Here is an 18,244-nt window from a genome sequence, read left to right as displayed (position 1 = left end):
AGCGTCTTTTAATTTCTTGGCTGCAATCAGCATCTGCAGTGATTTTGCAGCCCAAAAAAATAAAATCTGACACTGTTTCCACTGTTTTTCCATCTATTTCCCATGAAATGATGGGACCAGATGCCATGATCTTTGTTTTCTGAATGTTGAGCTTCAAGCCAATCTTTTCACTCTCCTCTTTCACTTTCATCAAGAGGCTTTTGAGTTCCTCCTCACTTTCTTCCACATGGGGGGTGTCATCTGCATTGTTACTATATATAAAATAGATAACTAATGAGGACCTACTGTATAGCTCAGGGAATTCTACTCAGTGAGTGCTCTGTTGTGACCTAAATGGGAAGGATTCCAAAAAAGAGGGAATATATGCATATGTATAGCTACTTCTGTTTTCTATATGGTAGAAATTAACACAATATTGTAAAACAGATATACTCCAAAAAAAATTAGTTTTAAAAATATTCTCCTACTCTGGACCTGGGGACGTTCTTTGATTAGATTTCATTTCTTCTCCCTGAGATAATTAACTTGTTCACAATCCTCTGAACCCCTCAGCTCTACCTCTAGGGTTTTCACCTCTTTGGGTAAGAAATATCTGTTATTCTCATTGTGATTTCTATCCATAAATGTTAGAAGTCTAGAAATCTTACTTCTTTTTGAACTATTGCAATTCTTTTTGTCCAAGCAGGTAGTTCTTTTATTGGTATATTGGACTTTAAAACTTCATGAATTTTCTATGATTCTGATGCATATCTACCCTATATAAGTCCTAAAATTCACTATTTCTGAAGTAGTGAATAGCATCCGATTTTTTTTTTCCAGGACAGGGTTTTCTCTACTCTGGTTCCAGTGAACTCCTGTAGGGGAAAATGTAATGTCCTTAGGATTATTAGCAACTTACTTGTCTTGCTGAGGACACTTATATTTAGGTTAGAACTGTTAGATGTATTACAAAGGGTCTTCTGTTCAACCTGTAGATGAAAATTTTGCCAAAAGTTCTATGTCATAACTTGGTTGACCATTTTTTCAGTCTCTACTGACAGTTGCCTCATTGCTTTCCAACCTCCTTCTATAGCCTGAATTCAAAGCCAATATTCAGTTCAGTCTCTCAGTCATGTCTGACGCTTTGCGACCTCATGAATCGCAGCACGCCAGGCCTCCCTGTCCATTACCAACTCCCAGAGTTCACCCAAACTCATATGCATTGAGATGGCGATGCCATCCAGACACCTCATCCTCTGTCGTCCCCTTCTCCTCCTGCCCCCAATCCCTCCCAGCATCAGAGTCTTTTCCAGTGAGTCAACTCTTCGCATAAGGTGGCCAAAGTGTTAGAGTTTCAACCTCAACATCAGTCCTTCCAATGAACGCCCAGGACTGATCTCCTTTAGAATGGACTGGTTGGATCTCCTTGTAGTCCAAGGGACTCCCAAGGGCCAATATTAAGTATGTACAAATTATTATAAAAACAAAACCTAAAATGGGTAACACACACTTTCAGATACTAGTTTTTACATCAATTAGCTTTTGCTGTTTTAATATTTGTTTTAAAAAATAAACATTTCTAATTTCTTAAAAAAAAAAAAAAAAAAGCTGTCTTCCCAAAAGTGAGGTGTGTGTGGCGCAGTGTGGCAGTTCTAAAAGTTGGCAGTCATTGTGCTAGCTCCTTGGGAAGTTTTAGCCAGACCATTAGAGGAAGTGCCCCAATTAGAACTTCGAATCTGATGACGGTGAATAGAAATTCAGCATTTGGCGCTAGGGAGTTTTAACACAGCTCTCATGAAGACATTATCATGACACAGAATGGACACAGTGGCAGCCCCAGACACCACTTCCCCTCCCTCCTCATGAGCATCACCTTTTATAACAGGCACTTTGCTCTGTCTGGTCACACAGCCTCCTAACTTTGTCTCCCTCACCTGGGTCAGATCAAGCCTTTTTGTGGTCACAGGAGAGCTGAACCCTGGACATACTTCTGCCACTGAGCACCAATCCCACCTCCTTTAGCTTATCACTAGCAAATATAGAAAAGGGCTTTTGACCAGGTAAGTATGATTTTAGGTTTTCTTAATCCCTAATAAAACTTCCCAAAGGAAGTTGTCTTGGTACAGACAGATCCTTCCAATCCCTGTTCTATACCTCTTGGCATCATCACAGACCCTGTTATAATAAATAGTAGATTATTAAATGTGAGGCACTGAGGCATGTACTTTGTATACATATTTTATCATTTAACCTTAACAATAAACCTGTGGGGTGGGCATCAGGGTCCCTAAGGAAAATGAGGAAAATGGTATAGAGAATTTTTGACATTACATCCCTGTTCATGTAGCTCATAATAGTACATTCAGGAAAGGAACTCAGGTCTTGCTTGACTTTAATATTGACACTAATGACCTTGTTTACATAGAGCTGGAAGGGAGAAAAGAGAAAACAACATTTAAAAAATGTCCCCCTACATCCCCATGTTGCCCACAAACATAGGACAAATACCTATATCCCTCAATCAGCCCCAATTATGACACTGATAACGTCTTGTTGTGTTCAACCTGGGACATAGTTACTCTTGTGCAGCCTGAAGGCATTTCACAACATTATACAATGCATATTCAAGGGCTCACATCTCCTGTAACTTTCCCAATGCCAGGCCTTCTGTGAGTAACTCTCATGACCAACATCAACTGCCAACAGCTCTTGACTTTGGTGAGTGCCTCAGCCTCAGCCCACTGACATTGTCTCACTTTGCTCAAAGTTTCCGAGTAGTGAATGTCATCCTGGCAATGTGGGCACAGCTGACAGGGTGACTGATTTGCCAGAAGTGAGCCTTCTAACTGAAAACTACTGGAATGTTTCACAGGCTTCTGTAGAAACACTCTTTCCACTGAGATTACTGACACAGGTCCTGATTATTTCCCTGTGGGTTATTGAGAGGAACTTATGCCCAAGGCCCTGAGATCAGTAAAAGTATTGTCCCTAGCTCCTGCATCTCCTCAGGACAGTTTGGCCCTTAGGGATGTTTCCACTCTTTCCCTGAGAAAACCTGAAGCTTTCAGGCTGGATCTCAAGATAAGCTACAACATTGCTATCTTTGTCCAACATAATCAACTCCAAGATGCTCCACAGTGAATCATCCAAACTGTGACTTGCCATTCACTCATTTCCAAACTGATTGTGCATGGGACACAGGCCAGACTTTTCTGGGCACTGATACCTAGAAATGATATAAACAATACCTCTCGCACTCTTCCCCTCCTTCTAATCTTTCTACCTCTCCTTCCCAGTTCCCTGCAAGGTAAGCAGCAACAGAAATTGAGAAGCTCCATATCTATGTCAGCTGAACCCTTGAGATGTCAACCAACCAAAATCTGAGTCATAAAAGTTTTGGAATTATTTGTTAAAATAAAAGATTTGTTTATCTGTGGGTTTCGCTTATCTCTTTTCCCTCCTAATCCTCCACCTTTCCTATAACCACAGGGAGCAGAGATTTGGCTATGATTGCTGCTCAGTCACACACCATTAACTTCCTATTTAAGTGCATATATACCAAGTACATATTTTATCCTCTCACCACATAGTCACCACACTAGAGCCCACAAATTGTCTGTGTGCACTTTAGAATTTTTTCAATTATTTTCAATCAGCTCAGAAGGGTCTAATCCTAATGTTAGCTCCGCCCAGATTCACCAGGTACCAGGGACACAAGGCACTCAATTAAAGAACATGGCAGATTCCTTACCTAACAGGACAATCTATTTTTTACTCCTTTCATGGGTTGCATCAGCACAGATACTCTGGGTACTCTTTCTCTTTCTCTCCATACTTGGAAACATATCCCCTACCTAATATGTCACTCCGTACTCAAAACCCTCTTATGGTTCCCTATTCCTAGATAATAAACTTTAAATGCCCTGATATGACATTCACAGCCTGGCATGAGCTAGCCCCTGCCTACCTCTCCGTCTTTACCTCCCATCCTTCCTCCATACTCTCACTGTCACCTACCCTGAAATGCTTCCTGAAGAATGACTAGTTCTTCCATGTCTGTGTGTGCACAACATGTGTTCCCCCACCTTTCCTCATTTTCCACAGAAGCACTTTGTTGAATTCTGCCTACCTTTTATTAATATTTTCTCTTCCCCCCTAGGTTTCTGATTCATCAAACCCATTTCTTAATCGAATGCTCAACAGAGATACTATCACAAGAATAACATATAAAAGTAAGTTTGGATGAATTTTCTATATGGCAACTATTCTATAAAGGTTAGTCCTGTTTGAAGGCAGGAAGCCAGAACTAGTGATCTTCAAGGGCCTCTTTCAGCTTCATGGTCATTCAATTCTGTAGAAAATCACTCTGGAGAGTCAGTTTTGGCTAAGAAACAACTCATTTCAAGCAGAAACCCCCAGAGTGTCTTTTACATCCATGCCTGTCTAAAGCAATAATGATTATTAAGATGATGGTCATCATTATCCTATGGATTGGTAATGAGCTGGGAGTCTCTACTAGACGACAGACTCCACCATATCAGCTGGCCACATTTAAGGCTTTGCCAGTTATGTGATTGAGAAAGCATTCATCAGGTGGTTTGATCCAACTTCAACACATTCCAAGACCCTCAGCTGGACCACATCTCCCCCTCTGTGTCACTGATTCTCCCTTTCAGGTAAGACAAGATGGCATTTTTCTTCATTCCCTTGTGTGACACAGTGAGCTATAAATTCTGCCCAATTTCCTTGGATTCCGAGAGTGTATGATTCCCTGAATCTGTGAGCAGGAAAAGAGATAATGGTGCAAAGTTGAAGAGAGTAGAGTGGAAAGGATGCCACTGTTTTCTGAAGCAATCCCAGAGGTTGCAGGACTTGGCGAAAGTTATGGAAATAGTATACACCAAGGGATTAAAGAAAATAACAGAACAATTTTTTTAACTAATTAGAAGTGAACAGGAAAGTGGGATTTTGCCCTTAAGCAAAGAACTTCCTCACTTTGTTCCATCTTTTGTAAAGAAGTTGAAATTCAGTTTCTAAGGTCCTTCTAAATCTAGGATTTTGAATCTGATTTTTGCAAAAGTAAAAATCAGTACACAGACATTCTCACAACCCATATCCCCTTGTCATGTCCTCCCTTGGTGGAGGACACTGCTGTGGATGGTGATGTGGAAAGACAAAGTGAATCCCTTACAGATCTCACCTAGGACTTCTGGAGGAAGAATGTGGAGAACCCTTCTCTTTTTCAATTATCCATCAATTCAGCAAGCGTTTCCTTCATGCCTGCCTCATGACAGCACCAAGTGAAGCTCTTGGAATATAAAGATAGGCCAGACACCGGCCCTCCACACACAGCACTCCCCTATGAAGAGTTTGGGGATGCTGGCGGTAATGAATGAACCTCGAGAATCAGCTAGAAGAATTATCTCCAAAACCATTCCACTCTTCCTCATAAGTACCCACAGAGTCCTTTAAGCTCAAACTTAGATTGCTCAGCAAAGGGAGACATTTCTGTGTTGGGTTGCAAATACATTTTATAACTGCTCATAAAGATTATTAGTTTTCTAACTTTTTTACTAAAAGAGTATAAAATTCAATAAAATGCTTTCAAATAATCTTGAATTTGCAGTTTAGAGACCATGAAAAGCCATCAAATTACACTATAAACCCCAAAACACCATCTAAAAGATTGTCAGTTGCAGTCAACCATTAGTCAAACTTTGCACCTCACCCCATCTCACAGTTCTAGGCTGATTAATGTTAAGTGATATGGCTGCTTCCAAAGATAAAACCAGTCATATGGGTTTGTGCTATGGGAAGGTGGCCATTCACATGACTAAAGGTGGCCTTTAGTCAGGGAGAAAGACATATAATGGTGTTTCTTAAAGATTTGTGTAATAAGCATAATCTATTAAAAATAGGAACAGAACTCTTAGGATCATAGAAAATCTGCCTAAAATTCATGGCAGAGTTTTAAATACGGATTGCTATTCAAATAAGTACTAAAGAGATGAACAACTATTTGATGAGGAAAGACAGAAGGAAAGAAATGGAGGGAGGAATGGAGGAAAGAAGAAAGGGGAGGGTGAGAAGGATGGATGGAGAGAAAGAAAGAGAGGATAAGGAAGGAAAGGATAAGGGAAGGAGAGAGTGAAGGACATTCCAGACAGCATACACAAATGCAAGGAGAGGACTGAAAGGACTCTGAGGGTTCAAGGACAGGAATTTTGCCTTCATCAGCTCCTCCTTTGCACGGACAAGTAAGAATGACCTAGACACTACAATGCCTAGGACATGTGGCTGAAAGGGATGGATTTTCTCAGCAGGAAAGTGCCAAAACTCTTCTTTCAAGTTAATCACCTAGAGGCAGCCAGCCTGTGGAAATTTGGCCAAACAAGGGAGCAACAGGAAAGTTTCTGAATCAGAAGTCATGCCTGAGGACACAGCCAATGGGTGGGAAACATAAACATGAGAAGTCTCTCCAGGGGCTCTGCAGGAGACAGCAGGTTATGCAGACATTTTCCCATGAACTGTGGTAGGCAATACCTCCTGCTCAGGGGCACCTACCAGAGTCCTCTGCTTTCATGCTTTTAACCAAGCAAGAAAACAATGAATCCCCCCAGCTACTATCCAACCATAATATTCAGGAATACCTTACATTGGCCCCTGACCACCCACACAACCAACTCATTCTTCTGCTAATACCCAGAATTAGAATTCAGTATATCGCCGAAGAATTGATGTTTTTGAACTGTGGTGTTGGAGAAGACTTTTAAGAGTCCCTTGTACCGCAAGGAGATCCAACCAGTCCATTCTAAGGGAGATCGATCCTGGGTGTTCATTGGAGGGACTGATGCTGAAGCTGAAACTGCAATACTTTGGCCAACTCATGCGACGAGTTGACTCACTGGAAAAGACTCTGATGCTGGGAAAGGTTGGGGGCGGTAGAAGAAGGGGACGACCGAGAATGAGATGGCTGGATGGCATCACCGACTCTGTGGACATGAGTTTGAGTGAGCTCCGGGAGTTGGTGATGGACAGGGAGGCCTTGCGTGCTGTGATTCATGGTGTCGCGGAGAGTCAGACACGACTGAGCGACTGAACTCAACTGAACTCAACTCATAGCCGAAATAAGACAGCAGGTATTGGGAGGGGGCATCAGAGGGCAGACACAATGAAATCATAATCACAGGAAACTAGTCGATCTGATCACATGGACCACAGCCGAATGTGGTCCACTGGAGAAGGGAATGGCAAACCACTTCAGTATACTTGCCTTGAGAACCGCATGAACAATATCAAAGGGCAAAATGATAGGATACTGAATGAGGAATTCCCCAGGTGGGTAGGTGCCCAGTATGCTATTGGAGATCAGTGGAGAAATAACTCCAGAAAGAATGAAGGGATGGAGCCAAAGCAAAAACAATACCCAGTGTGGATGTGACTGGTGATAGAAGCAAGGTCCAATGCTGTAAAGAGCAATATTGCATAGGAACCTGGAATGTTAGGTCCATGAATCAAGGCAAATTGGAAGTGGTCAAATAGGAGTTGGCAAGAGTGAACGTAGACATTCTAGGAATCAGCAAACTAAAATGTATTGGAATGGGTGAATTTAACTCAGATGACCATTATATCTACTACTGTGGGCAGGAATCCCTTAGAAGAAATGGAGTAGCCATCATGGTCAACAAAAGAGACCGAAATGCAGTACTTGGATGCAACCTCAAAAACGACAGGATGATCTCTGTTCGTTTCCAAGGCAAACCATTCAATATTACAGTAATCCAAACCTATGCCCCAACCAGTAACACTGAAGAAGCCAAAGTTGAATGATTTTATGAAGACTTCCAAGACCTTTTAGAACTAACACCCAAAAAAGATGTCCTTTTCATTATAGGGGACTGGAATGCAAAAGTAGGGAGTCAAGAAACACCTGGAGTAACAGGCAAATTTGGCCTTGGAGCACGGAATGAAGTAGGGCGAAAGCTAATATAGTTTTGTCAAGAGAATGCACTGGTCATAGGAAACACCCTCTTCCACAACACAAGAGAAGACTCTACACATGGACATCACCAGATGGTCAACACCGAAATCAGATTGATGATATTCTTTACAGCCAAAGATGGAGAAGCTGTATACAGTTAGCTAAAACAAGACTGGGAGCTGACTGTGGCTCAGATCATGAACTCCTTATTGCCAAATTCAGACTTCAATTGAAGAAAGTAAGGAAAACCACTAGACCATTCAGATATGACCTAAATCAAATCCCTTATGATTATACAGTGGAAATGAGAAATAGATTTAAGGGACTAGACCTGACAGATAGAGTGCCTGATGAACTCTGGAAGGAGGTTCGTGACATTATACAGGAGACAGGGACCAAGACCATCCCCATGGAAAAGAAATGCAAAAAAAGCAAAATGGCTGTCTGAGGAGGCCTTACAAATAGCTGTGAAAGAAGAGAAGAGAAAAGCAAAGCAGAAAAGCAAAGATATAAGCATCTGAATGTAGAGTTCCAAAGAATAGCAAGGAGAGATAAGAAAGCCTTCTTTAGTGATCAATGCAAACAAATGGAGGAAAACAACAGAAAAGGAAAAACAAGAGATCTCTTCAAGAAAATTAGAGATTCCAAGGGAATATTTCATGCAAAGATGGGCAAGATAAAGGATAGAAATGGTATGGACGTAACAGAAGCAGAAGATATTAAGAAGAGGTGGCAAGAATACACAGAAGAATTGTACAAAAAATATCTTCACGACCAAGATAGTCACGATAACGTGATCACTGTCCTAGAGCCTGACATCTTGGAAGGTGAAATCAAGTGGGTCTTAAAAAGCATCACTACGAACAAAGCTAGTGGAGGTGATGGAATTCCAGTTGAGCTATTTCAAATTTTGAAAGATGTTGCTGTGAAAGTGCTGCACTCAATATGCCAGCAAATTTGGAAAACTCAGCAGTGGCCACAGGACTGGAAAAGGTCAGTCTTCATTCCAATCCCAAAGAAAGGCAATGCCAAACAATGCTCAAAATACAGCACAATTGCACTCATCTCACACGCTAGTAAAGTCATGCTCAAAATTCTCCAAGCCAGGCTTCAGCAATATGTAAACCGTGAACTCCCAGATGTTCAAGCAGCTTTTAGGAAAGGCAGAGGCACCAGAGATCAAGTTGCCAACATCCGCTGGATCATGGAGAAAGCGAGAGAGTTCCAGGAAACCATCTATTTCTGCTTCATTGACTATGCCAAAGCCTTTGACTGTGTTGAACTCAATAAACTGTGGAATATTCTGAAAGAGATGGGAATCCCAGACCACCTGACCTGCCTCTTGAGAAACCTGTATGCAGGTCAGGAAGCAACAGTTAGAACTGGACATGGAACAATAAACTGGTTACAAACAGGAAAAGAAGTACGTCAAGGCTGTATATTGTCACCTTACTTATTTAACTTATATGCAGAGTACATCATGAGGAACGCTGTGCTGGAAGAAGCACAAGCTGGAATCAAGATTGCTGGGAGAAATATCAATAACCTCACATATGCAGATGACACTACCCTTATGGCAGAAAGTGAAGAGGAACTCAAAAGCCTCTTGATGAAAGTGAAAGAGGAAAGTGAAAAGGTTGGCTTGAAGCTCAACAATCAGAAAACAAGGGTCATGGCATCTGGTCCCATCACTTCATGGGAAATAGATGGAAAAACAGTGGAAACAGTGTCAGACTTTTTTGGGGGGGGGCTCCAAAATCACCGCAGATGCTGATTGCCGCCAGGAAATTAAAAGACACTTACTTCTTGGAAGGAAATTATGAGCAACCTTGATAGTATTTTAAAAAGCAGAGACATTACTTTGCCAACCCATGTCCGCCTAGTCAAGGCTGTGGTTTTTCCCATGGTCATGTATGGATGTGAGAGTTGGACTGTGAAGAAAGCTGAGCGCTGAAGAATTGATGCTTTTGAACTGTGGTGTTGGAGAAGACTCTTGAGAGTCTCTTGGACTGCAAGGAGATCCAACCGGTCCATTCTAAAGGAGATCAATCCTGGGTGTTCACTGGAAGGACAGATGCTAAAGCTGAAACTGCAATACTTTGGCCACCTCTGGGACGAGTTGCCTCACTGGAAAAGACTCTGATGCTGGGAAAGGTTGGGGTCGGGAGGAGAAGGAGACGACAGAGAATGAAATGGCTGATGGCATCACCGACTCGATGGACATGAGTTTGATTGAACTCCCCGAGTTGGTGATGGATGAGGAGCCCTGGCCTGCTGTGATTCATGGGGTCGTGGAGAGTCGGACATGACTGAGAGACTGAACTGAAGCGAACTGATAGCTTCAATCTGCAACACTCACTCAAATGTGTAAACACTCTGCTAACTGCTTCAGCTTCAGGAACATGGAAGTAATGCTAGCTAAGCATTTTCCCTACTCCAGGCTGTCTGCTAGCACTTCACATGCAGCATTTCACCTGGTGCTCACATAGTCCTATTCCCAAAAGAGATGTTAATAGCCATCCCAGTTAACAGATGAGGAAAGCAAAGCTCTAAGAAGTGAAGATTTCTGTCAATGATACACATTTAGTGAGTGGCTCTATTAGTCAGCAAATTCTGCCTAATGAACAAGCATTCAAAAATAGACATTGATTTCTCACTACTGCATCTGTGGATTGGTTGGAGTGACTATGTAAATCTGCACGTCAGATAAGGTCAGATAACATGTCTTTCTTTTGTCTATGATAAAGTACTTCTCAACTTGGGGATCAGAAATGCGTGATGTTGCTTAAGGCCTAGTCTTGAAACTCACACACTGTCACTTCTATCCACTGTTCACTGTTCAAAGCAAGTCACATGGCTAAGCCCAACATCAAAATGCGACCATGGATTTGGGGCTGGGTAGGGAATGGACACTTCCTGAGCGATATTTTACTCATCCATAGTGGGATAGCAAGGATTTTAGCATAGGTCCTCCTAGGGATGTTCCTAGGATCTTTCTTTCCTGTTGTCTTCCTTCCTAAGGGGCAAGGATAGCTTAGCTCTGAAGTCTTAAAACTAGTTGTATTGCTAATACTGTCACATTACATGAAGCTTCTCAACTTGGTCTTCTCTTAATCCCAAATTTAGTTCAGTCTGAAGAGACTTCCCTTTGCTTTTTGCCAATGTTTCCACTTTGGAAGCGTCATAAACTAAGCACAGAACTTGTGGGCAATTTGAAATTTCAGGCTTATACCATCCTAAGCCCCCTGCAACTCCTGCTTCTCCTTTGGCATGGGACTACTAGTTGAAATCACTGTCATTCAAAGGAAGACAGTGGCATCACCATTATTGGACAGGTACTGAAACCAGAGGAGACATAGAGATTAGTACTAGATGGAGTCAGTCTTCCCCATTAGTCTTTCCTTTGGTGATGTTTCATAATGAAAAGTCAATCTAAGACTCTGAGCAAAGAGTGACATGATCTTCTGACAAAAGGATCACTCCATTTGCTTGGATTAAACATATTCATGGGTGAGAAGGTAATCAGAAGTTTCAAATATGTTAAGCTTGAGATGGGCCTCAAAGAAGAACTATAGAGTAGGCAGCTGTATATATGAGTGTGGATTTCAGGAGAGAAAACTACAGACATAAATGTGGAAGTCACTTGGATCCAGATAGCATTTAAACCTGGGTGAGATCACGGCAGAGAATAAATAGAGAAGAGAGACGTCCTCATTTTTTAAAGAACAGCTCAGATCCCCATGATTTAACATTGTAAATCATTTCTAAAGATAGGTTTTAAATTCTACCCTGGAAGAGGCTCTTGCATATCTGTCTCATCAACTGGTTCAAAAGGTGTAAAGAGGCAGGAGTTAGCATGGAATCGTGGGGTAAAATCACCACAAAATAGCATCCAGTAGGCACACTTTCCATTTGCTTGATTTGAACATACATTAGATGATTAGGGAGAAAAAGGGAATCATTCTGTTGAGCCAGTTGAGAAAATCAATGCCAATAATCCATAAAAGGAGGAAACAGGAGAATATTGCCAAAAAGGACTGTGAATTTTGGAAACCAACATGATAGCAAAAGCTATACTATATATAGGATTATACTACTACACTATACTTATAGGACTCAATATGTTCTGGTGAAGAGATATAGAACTAAGTAGACCTCGGGTCCCAGCTCTACCATAGCTTAACTGTACAACTTCAGGCAAGTTTCTTAACCTATCTAAGGCAATTTTCTCATCAGTAAAATGAAGATACTAATACTGATATTGAGAGAGGTGAGATGAGGGTTAAATAAGATAATGAGTCTGGTGCCTGGAGAAAGACTGGTATAAACAAGGTGCTTAATAACATGTGTTTCTTTATTATCCCTAGGTATGTTTTGGTCAAATCTAGCTTCTTGATAGGTGAGAGGAAGATCAATATAATGCTAAATAAAATTACCTTCATGGTGAATACAATATAGGGCACATAAGCAACATAGCTTGTTTACTCAAATGAACTCCTTCTCCTGTGTGGGAGGCAGGCAGTGAATGGTAATAGCATAATGAGCTTCTACTTTCTTTGAAAATTTGGATTTCAAATGTCTGACCAAATCTTATAACACACTCTCACTAAACCAGACTGACAATGGAAAAAAAAAAAAAAAACCTAAATTAATTTCAGGCTGACTTTGGAAAGTCTTTTAAAGAAAATCTACACAGCAGCAGAATCTGGGATATCAGCACAACAGTGTTTAGGAAGCAGATTTTTACCTTTCTGCATGGGTTAAATCCATAAACATAGCCTCTTGCTTCTGGCCTTCCCTCTCTACCCCAACACACATATGCGCACGTGCACACACACACAACTCTGTCCTCAAATGTGTATGCAACACAGAGGCTGATTATAGTTTCAGAAAAACCTTTTTCTTTACTCTAGAACCATGCCAGGAAGACCCCTCATTCTGTAATCTCCTTCAGTCTCTCCTCCCCACCACCCTTAATAAAATAAAATACAATAATAGCAGCATGCTAGAGTACCCAACTGGAGAAAGCAATGGCACCCCACTCCAGTACTCTTGCCTGGAAAATCCCATGGATGGAGGAGCCTGGTAGGCTGCAATCCATGGGGTCGCTAAGAGTCAGCCACGACTGAGTGACTTCACTTTCACTTTTCACTTTAATGCATTGGAGAAGGAAATGGCAACCCGCTTCAGTGTTCTTACCTGGAGAATCCCAGGGACGGGGGAGCCTGGTGGGCTTCCATCTATGGGGTCGCACAGAGTTGGACATGACTAAAGCGACTTAGCAGCTGCAACAGCAGCAGCAGAGTACCCAATATGGTCCACGTGCAAGCTTGGTTAAACAAATCACATTAACCTTTAATAAAGATGTGCTGGAGAGAGACAGGAAGATGGCAGAGGAATAGGACGGGGAGAACGCTTTCTCCCCCACAAATTCAGCAAAAGAACATTTGAACGCTGAGTAAATCCCACAAAACAACTTCTGAATGCCGGCAGAGGACAACAGGCACCCAGAAAAGCAGCCCATTGTCTTCAAAAGGAGGTAGGAAATAGTATAAAAGATAAAAAGAGAGCCAAAGGAGGGAGGGACGGAGATCTGTCCCGGGAAGGGAGGCTTAAAAAAAGAGAAGTTTCCAAACACCTGGAAACACTGGCAAGTCTGTGGCGAGCCTTGGAACCTCAAAGGGCAACATAACTGGGACAAAAAAGAAATAAATAATTGAAACCCACAGACTAAGTGCCCAGAGATAACTCAGCGGAGATGCGGCGCAACCACCCGCACCCCCCACTAGCTAGCGGGGGCTGGGCAGGGAGGTGTGGGCTGCATCGCTTAGAGTGAGGACCGGGCCTGAATGCCCCGAGGGCAATCTGAGGGAGCTAACTTTAGATAGCTAAGCAGACTGTGGGATAGCTACCTCTCAAAAAGGCTAAAAGCCCCAACCTAAGACACCACCAGACCTGCTCACAGAACAAAGGATTGAACAGAGCCAGCTGGCTACAGTTGGCCCATCTACCATCCCCTGCCGAGACAGGCAGGGGAGGTCAGCCAGAGCCAGAAGGGGGCAGTTGCGGCCCCAGAGAGGCTTCTGATACCAAGCTGCAAACAAGCTTCGTTACTAATCAAGACTTCTTGGGTTTGGGCCATTCAATATCCACCTGAGAAGATGCACCGGTTGTACACCCAGAAAACCGAGTGGCAGGGACCAGGGAGGCAATAAGTCTCAATGACCGTGCTTGCAAAATGCCTGGTCACCAGAGCTGCTCTGACCGGGGAAGGGCACAAAATGCAGGCCCAACCAAGTCTGCGCCTTTGTGGAGTACCTGAGTAACTGAACATGAGCGGCTTGGACCTGGGAAGTGCGTACACCCCAGTGCCGGCCTCGGACAGTTACCAGCAGAGCAACCTAGAGCCTGAGCAGCATACACAGGGAGAGCACACGTGCCATGATCAGGGGCAATCCCAGCGTAGCCAAGACAGTATGTGCACTCCCCACAGACACCAGTGATATTTGTGATATTTGTTAGCTCTGTTCCTCCCTCCCCACAGCACGACTGAACAGGTGAGCCTAAAAACGTGTCCACCATCTTCCCCTTGTGTTAGGACTTGAATTAGACACTTAAGAGACCAGCAAGCAGAAGAAGCTTAAACAGAAAGAAATGCCTTGGAAGTGACAGATGGATAAGTCCTGAGCCAACGGCAAGAATAAGACTGAAAACCAGAGGCAGAGGCTTAAGTCCAAATCCTGAGAACAGAGAACTCCTGTTTCAGGGAATATTAATCCATAGGAGCTCATCAAATGCCTCCATACCTACACTGAAACCAGGAAACACCCAAGGATCAACAAGTTTCAGAGAAAGACATACCATGCAAATTATCCAGCAACACAGGAGAATAGCCCTGAGCTTCAACTTACAGGCTGCTCAAAGCCACTTCAAACCCACTGACATCTCATAACTCATTACTGGACACTTCATTGGGCTCCAGAGAGAAGAAATCCAGCTACACCCACCAGAACACTGAAACAAGCTTCCCTAACCAGGGAACATTGACAAGTGACCCTTCCAACCTGACACACAGCGAGGAAACTACATAATAAAGAGAACTCCACAAACAGCCAGAAGATGGAAAGGCCACCCCAAGCACAGCAATATAAGCAAGATGAAGAGGCAGAGAAATACCCAGCAAGTAAAGAAACAGGATAAATGCCCACCAACACAAACAAAAGAGAAAGATACAGGGAATCTACCTGATAAAGAATTTTGAATTTCGATAGTGAAAATGATTCAAAATCTTGAAAGCAAACTGGAGTTATAGATAAACAACCTGGAGAAAAGGATTGAGAAGATGCCAGAAAGGTTTAACAAGGATTTAAAGGAAATAAAAAAGGGTCACTATACAACGAATAATGCAATAGATGAGATCAGAAACACTCTCGAGGGAACAAGCAGTAGAATAATGGAGGCAGAAGACAGGATACGCGAGCTAGAAGATAGAATTGTAGAAATAAATGAAACAGAGAGGAAAAAAAAACGAATTAAAGAAATGAGGACAAACTCAGAGACCTCTGGAACAATGGTAAATGCCCCAAAACCCGAATCATAGCAGTCCCAGAAGAAGAAGACAAAAAGAAAGACCATGAGAGAATACTTGAGGAGATAAGAGTTGAAAACGTCCCTAAAGTGGGGAAGGAAATAATCATCTGAGTCCAAGAAACCCAGAGAGTCCCTAACAGGATAAACCCAAGGCGAAATACTGCAGGACACATATTAATCAAACTAAAAAAGATCAAACACAAAGAACAAAGGGAAAAGCAACAAATAACACACAAGGGGATTCCCGTAAGGATAACAGCTGATCTTTCAACAGAAACTCTTCAGGCCAGGAGGGAATGGCAAGACATACATAAAGTGATGAAAGAAAATATCCCACAGCCCAGATTACTATACCCAGCAAGGGATCTCTATCAAATATGAAGGAGAAATCAAAAGTTTTACAGACAAGCAAAAGATGAGAGAATTCAGCATCACCAAACCAGTTCTCCAATAAATGCTAAAGGACCTTCTCTAGACAGGAAACACAGAAAGCATGCATAAACTCGAACCCAAAACAATAAAGAAAATGGCAAATGGATCATACTTATCAATAATTACTTAAATGTAAATGGGTTGAAAGCCCCAACCAAAAGACAAAGTCTGGCTGAATGGATACAAAAACAAGAACCCTATTTTTGTTGTATGCAAGAGACCCACATCAAAATGATGGACACATACACAATGAAAGTGAAGGGCTGGAAAAAGATATTCCATGCATATAGAGACCAAAAGAAGGCAGGAGTAGCAATACTCATATCAGATAAAATAGACTTTAAAACAAAGGCTGTGAAAAGAGACAAAGAAGGAAACTACATAATGATCAAAGGATCAATCCAAGAAGAAGATATAACAATTATAAATATTTATGCACCCAACATAGGAGCACCACAATATGTAAGACAATTACTAACATGTATGAAAGGGGAAATTAACAAAATTGCAATAATAGTGGGAGACTTTAATACCCCCAATCACATTTATGAATAGATCAACTAAACAGAAAATTAACAAGGAAACACAAACTTTAAAAATTACAATAGCCCAGTTAGACCTAATAGATCTCTACAGGACATTTCACCAAAAAGAATGAATTTCAACTTTTTTTCAAGTGCACATGGAACCTTCTCCAGGATAGACCACATCCTGGGCCATAAATCTAGCCTTGGTAAATTCAAAAAAAATTGAAATAATTCCAGGCATCTTTTTGGAACACAATGCAGTAAGATTAGATCTCAATTACAGTAGAAAAACTATAAAAATGCTAACATATGGAGGCTGAAACACGCTGCTGAATAATGAACAAATCATAGAAAAAATCAAAAGAGAAATCAAAATATGCATAGAAATGAATGAAAATGAAAACAAAACAACCCCAAACCGCTGGGACACTGTAAAAGCACTACTAAGGGGAAGGTTCATAGCAATACAGGCATACCTGAAGAAACAAGAAAAAAGTCAACTAAATAGCCTAACTCTACACACAAGGCTACGATTTTTCCAGTGGTCATGTATGGATGTGAAAGTTGGACTGTGAAGAAAGCTGATAACGCAGAATTGACGCTTTTGAACTGTGGTGCTAGAGAAGACTCTTGAGAGTCCCTTGGACTGCAAGGAGATCCAAACAGTCCATTCTAAAGGATATCAAACCTGGGTGTTCATTGGAAGGACTGATGCTAAAGCTGAAACTTCAAAACTTTGGCCACCTCATGCGACAAGTTGACTCACTGGAAAAGAGTCTGATGCTAGGAGGGATGGGGGTGGGAGGAGACAGGGACGACAGAGAATGAGATGGCTGGATGGCATCACCGACTCGATGGACATGAGTTTGAGTGAACTCCGGGAGTTGGTGATGGACAGGGATGCCTGGTGTTCTGTGATTCATGGGGTCGCAAAGAGTCAGACACGACTGAGTGACTGAACTGAACTGAACTGAACACTTAAAGAAACTAGAAAAGGAAGAAATGAAGTTCACCAGGATTAGAAGAAGGAAAGAAATGTTAAAATTTAGTGCAGAAATAAATGCCAAGATACAAAAGAGACCATAGCAAAAATCAACAAAGCCAAAAGCTGATTCTTTGAGAGTGTAAATAAAATTGACACTTCACTAGCCAGACTCATCAAGAAACAAAGGGACAAAAATCCAAACCAATAAAATTAGAAATAAAAATGGAGAGATCACAACCGACAACACAGAAATACAAAGGATCATAAGAGATTACTATCAGCAATTACATGGCAATAAAATGGACAACTTGGAAGAAATGGACAAATTCTTAGAAAAGTACAACTTTCCAAAATTGAACCAGGAAGAAATAGAAAATCTTAACAGAACCATCTGTTCCGTTCCGTTCCGTTCCATCGATCAGTCGTGTCCGACTCTTTGCGACCCCGTGGACTGTAGCCTACCAGGCTTCTCCGTCCATGGGATTCTTCAGGCAAGAATACTGGAGTGGGTTACCATTTCCTTCTCCAGGGGATCTTCCTGACCCAGGGATCGAACCCGGGTCTCCTGCATTGGAGGCAGACGCCTTAACCTCTGAGCAACCAGACCCATCCAAGCATGGAAATAGAAGCTGTAATCATAAATCTTCCAGCAAACAAAAGTGCAGGTCCAGATAGCTTCAGAGCTGAATTCTTCCAAAAATTTACAGAAGAGCTAACACCTATTCTACTCAAACTCTTCAAGAAAATTGT

At 41.9% G+C, this 18,244-nt stretch overlaps 1 protein-coding gene across 1 annotated transcript in view; it reads left to right on the top strand.

Moving 5' to 3' along the window:
* CA10 (carbonic anhydrase 10 (inactive)) overlaps nucleotides 1-18,244 on the top strand; it is a 1,015,669-nt gene that overhangs the window by 989,341 nt on the left and 8,084 nt on the right. The window contains exon 6 of the mRNA XM_055432763.2: nucleotides 4,139-4,211. Within this exon, the coding sequence (XP_055288738.1) occupies nucleotides 4,139-4,211 (73 nt within the window). The remainder of the gene's footprint in view (nucleotides 1-4,138; nucleotides 4,212-18,244) is intronic.

Source organism: Moschus berezovskii, chromosome 20, assembly GCF_049115385.1.
Source record: "Moschus berezovskii isolate FMDL1 chromosome 20, NW_MosBer_1.0, whole genome shotgun sequence".
Lineage (NCBI taxonomy): Eukaryota > Metazoa > Chordata > Mammalia > Artiodactyla > Moschidae > Moschus > Moschus berezovskii.
The sequence above is the reverse complement of the archived record's forward strand: the minus strand, read 5'-3'. Positions and strand labels throughout refer to the sequence as shown.